Below are 7,500 nucleotides of genomic sequence, written 5' to 3' on the forward strand. Positions count from 1 at the left end.
ATTGATGATTCTGGTATCATTGGATTCCTAGCACTCTATACAATGCAAATATGTAGGTTTTATTGCACGTAATCTCTCCTATAGTGACAAACTTGGTCCCAATAGCAGGGGAGGGCTTGAAAGGTTCCAGGGAAAATGCAGGTTTAAATAACACTAATAATATAACCCACAATGAAAATAACGATGATAATTCACATTACTTTCCATTGCAGGGGGCTTTGCAGGAGGCAGCAAATCCCCCCTCTGGGGGGGAAGGGGGATGTTGCTGCCAACCCCACCTGAGGAAACAAAGCATCCACCACATCTTCACAGCAGGATAAAGCGCACACAAAATAGATGTGGAGCCAATAACCAACTATATAACCTAGGATTTTTATGGCACTAATGACAGAGGAGGTTGTGGTGGAAGCATATCGACTGGTGGCGACCTCATGCAAAAAGTTTGTTGCCAAGTAGGCACACCCTTCACATTCGGCCATTGGGGTGGCTATGGCTGAGTACCGAACGCGAAGGTGGCAGGCAGTTCCGAACCATACCTGTTTTGAACATGTATCTCATTGCTCCCAGAAGAATGGAAATTATACCATTTTATTTCAGTTAGGAACACGGATCCAATGGTTCCAGAGGACGGGAAACTCGACCTTGAGGCTATGTGCTTATACAATAGATGGCGACATAGTCACTTCAGTAACTATATGGGATAATAACTGCCATCTACTGGCTGACTCTAATATATGTCTTAATAGTGTACGTACATCATTCCACTCCATCATCCAAGGCTATCGGTGTAACCTCGAGTGCTGCACAATACCCGCCGAGGGGAGTGGGCCACCGCCGCTTTACTGTTCATTCTGATTATACTACAAATGTCTCAGTAAACAATGCTGACTATGTAAAGGTTAGTATGTTGCTTCAGTGGGAAAGTTACAATACCTTTAAAATTGTGTAATGCTCTATCCTGCTGTCAACATGTGGTGGATGCTTTGTCTCCTCAGCAGGGGTTGGGGAGTGGCAGCCCCCCTCCAGGGAGGTTCGCAGGGGGCACAGCCCCCTGCAATAGAAAGTAATGTGAATTATCATCCTTATTTTCATTGTTAGCTATATTATTAGTGTTATTTAACCCTGTATTTTCCCTGGAACCTTTCATGCCCTCCCCTGCTATCGGGGCCAAGTTTGTAACTAATGGGGGGTTTCCGCGCAATAAAACCTACATATTTGCATTGTGTAGAGTGCTAGGAATCCAACGATACCGAAATTGTCAATGTCCGAGTGATGGACGTAAGCTGTAAAATTACCCTATCCATCTATACATATACATACATATATCTACCTACCTATCTATTCATCTACACATACATATATTTCTAATCACATACAAAACAAACTGTGCACATAAATTCACACAATAAAAGATAGTTCCTTACCTGCCTCCTCAATTCAATCAATTCCCCGACCACACTCCTTGGAACGCCATCTAAAGGGTCCAAAGGCTTCTGCCAATGAAAGCTAAACAGATCTGGAAACAACATAAAATAAGATTTTCAAAAGAATTTGGATTTTCCAAAATAAAGTCATATAAACAAGTGTCATATGATTCTTTGCTAAATAAAATTATATATCACATATCATTATAAATCGTGAGTAATCAAATAATTTCCCACAACTTATTGTCATTACAACGTCCAATCTACAATCCAGATTTTCTCAAAATAAAGTTATTAAGAGAGAAGTAGACCCTACTGTAAAATCAAATAGCGATATGGTTATCTGAATAAAATGTCTCCTGCAAGACTATCGGTTCTCGACACCACTCACCCCCATACCAGAGAATCCATACCACGAGCAGGAATACAATGTATGAATAGTATTTGTTTAATTTTCGTCTCACTCGATAAGGATTGAGAAGTGTCATCTCGGTTTTGTTATTGTTTACATTGGACGCCGTTCTTTTAACTCACCACACTGCGACCACGAGCGCAGTTTTCGCACTCGAAGTAGGGACGTTCTTTTAGGAAAAGGTTTTTGGAGGACTGGGCAAGTTGTATCCAGTGAAAGAGCACAACTATATGGTGTTCGTGTGTACTAGTTCTATAAGAAAAAAAATCAAAAAACCTTTTTTATTGCTCATTGTATCAGCTACACCCACCGTTTCCCTCTACAAGAGGAGAAACTTTATGATACTGACTGTCGATGAGTTCAGGGAAAAAGGAAGGAGCTTCAGAATTTGTCTTTACCAGATTATGTGTTAATGCAATGGATTAAATGCTGCTTAGTTATTCTCATTCGATTTGTGACATTAATAAATGGGTGTTCATGACTGAAGCTAAGACACTTTGCAAAACAAACATTTATTTTAAAAAATTAAAGTCTGGAGGTCTTTTTAGATTAATTATGTTTTAAGTTTAAGATAAAAAACATTACTAAATGCATGTCAGATAAAATCATGCTGTCCGATATAAATTCGGAATTCGGTATTTTTGTTTTGTTTTTTGTTTTGCATATGAGCGTTGCAAAAGGATTTGTGAGACCAGGCATGTGATATCAATATCAATATAATATGTGATATCAATATGTGGTTAATCCAAAATTTTGATGGATTTTTTTTTATTGATATAAAAGAATGTACGCAAGAACAACAAATGCACAAACAGGCACACCAATACACCAAAGACCCCTACAAAAAGAAAAGAAAAAAAAAACAATAAATAAAGACATGCATAATATGCTCTCTCTTTCACTTATTCTCTTTCTCTCTGTCTCTCCTTTTCGCCCATTTATTTTCTCTCTCTTTTGCTCACTTATTCTCTCTCTCACTCACTTATTCTCTCTTTCGCTTACTTATTCTCTCTCTCTCGCTCTCACCACCCTTTCTCTCTCTGTCTGTTTCCTCTCTTTTCGTTTATTTCTCTCTCTCTCTCTCTCTCTCTCTCTCTCTCTCTCTCTCTCTCTCTCTCTCTCTCTCTCTCTCTCTCTCTCTCTCTCTCTCTCTCTCTCTCTCTCCCTCCAGTACCGTCCAAGTCATTGTCGTGTTCGGACGTCGCTCAGCTTTAGCTTTGTGTAGTTTGAAGTCTGAAACATTGTACCAGGCAAACAATACACATCTTGTGCATCACTCCATGTACGGAGAGGATGGAGGAGAAGAAAGTCAAAAGAAAGGGCTTTTTTGAAAGCGAAGGAAATGATGGTAATTTTCTATATTACGTCCGCATGACCGATATCGACGATTTTGGTATCGTTGGATTCCTCTCACTCTCCACATTGCAAATATATAGTTATTATTGCGCGCTAACCCCCCGTTAGCGACAAAATTGGTCCCGATAGCAGGGGAGGGCATGAAAGGTTCCAGGGAAAATGCGGATTAAATAGCACTAATAATATAACGCACAGTGAAAATAACCATGGTTATCCACATAACTTTCCATAATAACCATGGTTATTCACATTACCTCGTAAGATTCTCACTGAATCAGCATATTAACCTTATTATAATCAGCATTGTATATAGAGACGATTGTAGTATAATCAGGATAAACACGGTGGCCCGCCCTCGTCGGCGGGGTTTTGCGCCTTTTTCGATGTTACGCCGATGGCCTCAAAGTCGTGTTTCCCTTCCTCTGGAATAACGACATTCGTATTCCTAACCGAAATAACCATCGCGTTCAGAAGTCAGTCATAGTCGCCGCGATAGCCGAGTGTGGAGGGTGCTCGTACTCCGAGACGGATTTTCTGCGCGAGATTGCCATTAGCCAAGAAAAAATGCTAGATATGTGCTTCCGCCACGGCCTCCTTCGTCGTGAGAAAGATTGCGGCAGGTGCGGGCAGCCAGCACCTGAATGTGAGGTTGCATCACTTCCTGTGTGCTGCAGCGTCGCTGTATCCTCCGGCCTAGGACCTCCTGCCGGACGCACCCTGCCTCCTTCACATTTTGCGGCAAAGGAGCACCCTCCCTAGTAATTAGCGGCATTAATAAATCAGGTTAGTACCTTAAAAATCCTAGGTTATTGTAGGTTATCGGCTCCGCATCTAGTTCGTGTGCGCTCTATCCTGCCATGAATACGTGGTGGAGGTTTTGTTTCCTCGGCGGGGGTTGGGGGGCGGCAGCCCCCCCTAGGGGGGGTCGCAGGGGGCGCAGCCCCCTGCAATGGAAAGTCATGTGAATAACTATGGTTATTTTCACTGTGAGGTTAAATTATTAGGGTAATTTTCTATATTACGTCCGGCGCTCCGACATCGTCGCCCCCGCAATCGGGACCAAGTTTGTCGCTAACGGGGGGTTAGCGCGCAATAAAACCTATCTATTTGCATTGTATAGAGTGAGAGGAATCCAACGATACCAAAATCGTCGATATCGGTCATGCGGACGTAATATAGAAAATTACCGAAATGATGAAGGAAAGCCCGGAAAGATAGCCAGAAAATGTAAACAAAACCGGCAACGAAGCCGACAACATTAGCAGAGTCGAGGTCGGTGACGGAAAGATCAACGAGGTACAAATGGAAGCCATGGATGATGGTAAGGAGGATGTTGGGTTCACCCAACATCCTCCTTACTTAGATATATATAAGTAAGGAGGACCTCTTTATATATATATATATATATATATATATATATATATATATATATATATATATATATATATATATATATATATGGTAATTTTCTATATTACGTTCGCATAACCGATATCGACGATTTTGGTATCGTTGGATTCCTCTCATTCTCCACATTGCAAATATATATATATATATATATATATATATATATATATATATATATATATATATTTTATTGCGCGGAAACTCCCCGTTAGCGACAAACTTGGCCCCGATAGCAGGGGAGGGCATGAAAGGTTCCAGGGAAAATGCGGGGTTAAATAGCACTAATAATATAACGCACAGTGAAAATAACCATGGTTATTCACATAACATTCCCTGCGACCCCCCTGGCGGGGGTTGCCGCCCCCCAACCCCCGCCGAGGAAACATATCCACCACGTATTCCCGGGAGGCTAGAGCGTTACACAGTCATCGTCGATGTCGGAGCGGCGGGCGTCATATTGCATTTACCTCGTAAGATTCTCACTGAATCAGCATATTAACCTTATTATAGTCAGCATTGTATATAGAGACGATTGTAGTATAATCAGGATGAACAGGGTGGCCCGCCCTCGTCGGCGGGTTTTGCGCCTCTTTCGATGTTACACCGATGGACTCAAGGTCGAGTTTCCCGTCCACTAGAATAACGACATCCGTATTCCTAACCGAAATAACCGTCGCGTTCAGAAGTCAGTCATAGTCGCCGCGATGGCCGAGTGTGGAGGGTGCTCGTATTCGGAGACGGATTTTCTGCTTGAAATTGCAACTAGCCAGGAAAAAATGCTAAAGATGTGCTTCCGCCACGGCCTCCTCCGTCGGGAGAAAGCTGTATCCTCCGGCCTAGGACCTCCTGCCGGACGCACCTTGCCTCCTTAACATTCTGCGGCAAAGGAGCACCCTCCCTACTAATTAGCGGCATTAATCATTCAGGTTAGTACCTTAAGAATCCTAGGTTATTGTAGGTTATCGGCTCCGCATCTAGTTCGTGTGTGCTCTATCCTGCCGTGAATACGTGGTGGAGGTTTTGTTTCCTCGGTGGGGGTTGGGGGGCGGCAGCCCCCTGCAATGGAAAGTCATGTGAATAACCATGATTATTTTCACTGAGGTAATATTATTAGGGTAATTTTATATATCACGTCTGCCGCTCCGACATCGTCGTCCCCGCTATCGGGGCCAAGTTTGTCGCTAACGGGGGGTTTCTGCGCAATAAAACCTACATATTTGCATTGTATAGAGTGAGAGGAATCCAACGATACCAAAATCGTCGATATCGGTTATGCGGACGTAATGTAGAAAATTACCTACATATATATATATATATATATATATATATATATATATATATATATATATATATATATATATATATATATATATATATATCTTTATTATTACGTAACGTTCCGAAGAGTTATCTCTCCATCATCAGACTAAAACAGAGAATGCAAGAACAAATTAGATAAAATAAAAAGAACAAGTGTCAAAAAAAAAAAAAAAAATCATAACAGAGTAACAAATAAATGGTAACAGGTAAACAAAAAAGAAACAGTCAGAAACATAGTGAAAAGTAAAACTTGGGCGAGGGTGAGACATACCAAAGACAAGTGAGTAAGTGCTAGTTACGTTGGTTGAACTACACCGTAAACAATTGAATGGCTGTGCTATTGTTCAGGTCAGGTTTCATCTTGTGGATATTCAGGGATTCTGAGAAGAGAAGGTCATTTTTTTTTTTTTTTTTAGATGTTGTGGACAGTATTTTAAAATCATTGTGAGTGAACGGGTGATCTTGCTAGTGTGAATGCTGACGAACAGCAGATAAAGAAGGTCTGCTCAGAGGTAGGCTGGTCCTGATAGATTTACCCATATGTTCGAGTGTTCTATGTTTGAGCCATCGAGTGGATGACCCAATGTACCTAGCGTTACATCTAGGACAATTGAAAATATATACTATATTCGAACATTAGTTCTGAAGGCAGAGGCATTCTTTTTCTATCCAACGAGTTGATACTATAGTGGTTGACAAGGACAATGTTGAAGTTGATCTGTTGATGTTTAAGTATTTCACGTAATTGTTTACGAATGGTAAAACTTATATCACCGAGATACGGTAATTTTATGAACTTTGTTTCTTTGTGAGCGGTGAGAATTTTTGTGGGTGGCCATAGTTTATTATCCAAGAATGATCTTGGGGTCTTGTAAAAAACGTTATCAGGAAAACCACTGCTCTTGAAATAATTGACTAAGAATTTGATTTCATCATCAAATTGGATCCAGGTACAGCAAATATTAAATGCTCTATTGATTAGAGTGGTTATACTGTTATTTTTGTACTTCAAAGGTGTGAAACTTAAATAATTCATTCCCAAACCGGTGAAAGTAGGTTTTCTGTAAACCGAAGTAGAGAGACGTCCGTTTTCTTTGGAAATCAATGTGTCAAGAAAGGAAAGTTTGTTTTCTTTTTTTGTTTTGCACGTAAACTTAATGTCTGGATGTTGTTCATTAAGATATGACAGAAACTGTTCAATGTGTGAATGCTGTTTGAAAAGAAGAAACGTGTCATCCACGTATCTTTTATATAATATTGGTTTGGAATTATCTGGACAATCATTTAACCAATTTCGTTCGTGATGGCACAGAAAAATATTGGCATAGCTAGGGCCGAGGGGTGAACCCATGGCTACACCGTCAATTTGAGTGTAAAGTTGATTATCGAAAAAAAAACAGTCTCTCGTGGCAACATTTAGAAAGAAATGAAACTTTTTTGTTGAGACCAAAGTGTGACAAAGACTCGTCAGATGTGGTGTCTGTGATAATCTGGGTGGTTTTTGACAAAGGGACGTTAGTGAATAGAGATTAAATATCAAAGGTTGTCATTATTGTAGAATCATCAATGTTGAGTTGTTTA

General features: G+C 40.6%; 1 protein-coding gene across 1 annotated transcript in view; it reads right to left on the reverse strand.

Annotated features, from left to right (window-relative positions):
• The window catches only part of GlcAT-I (Glucuronyltransferase I), a 23,025-nt gene extending 21,078 nt beyond the window's left edge, over positions 1-1,947 (reverse strand). The window contains exons 1-2 of the mRNA XM_070126756.1: positions 1,816-1,947; positions 1,425-1,516 (exon numbers count right to left, since the gene is read on the reverse strand). Coding sequence (XP_069982857.1) covers positions 1,425-1,516; positions 1,816-1,912 — 189 coding nt within the window. The 5' untranslated portion in view covers positions 1,913-1,947. The remainder of the gene's footprint in view (positions 1-1,424; positions 1,517-1,815) is intronic.
• Between the last annotated feature and the right edge of the window lie 5,553 nt (positions 1,948-7,500).

The sequence above is a fragment of the Penaeus vannamei genome, chromosome 10 (assembly GCF_042767895.1).
Source record: "Penaeus vannamei isolate JL-2024 chromosome 10, ASM4276789v1, whole genome shotgun sequence".
Lineage (NCBI taxonomy): Eukaryota > Metazoa > Arthropoda > Malacostraca > Decapoda > Penaeidae > Penaeus > Penaeus vannamei.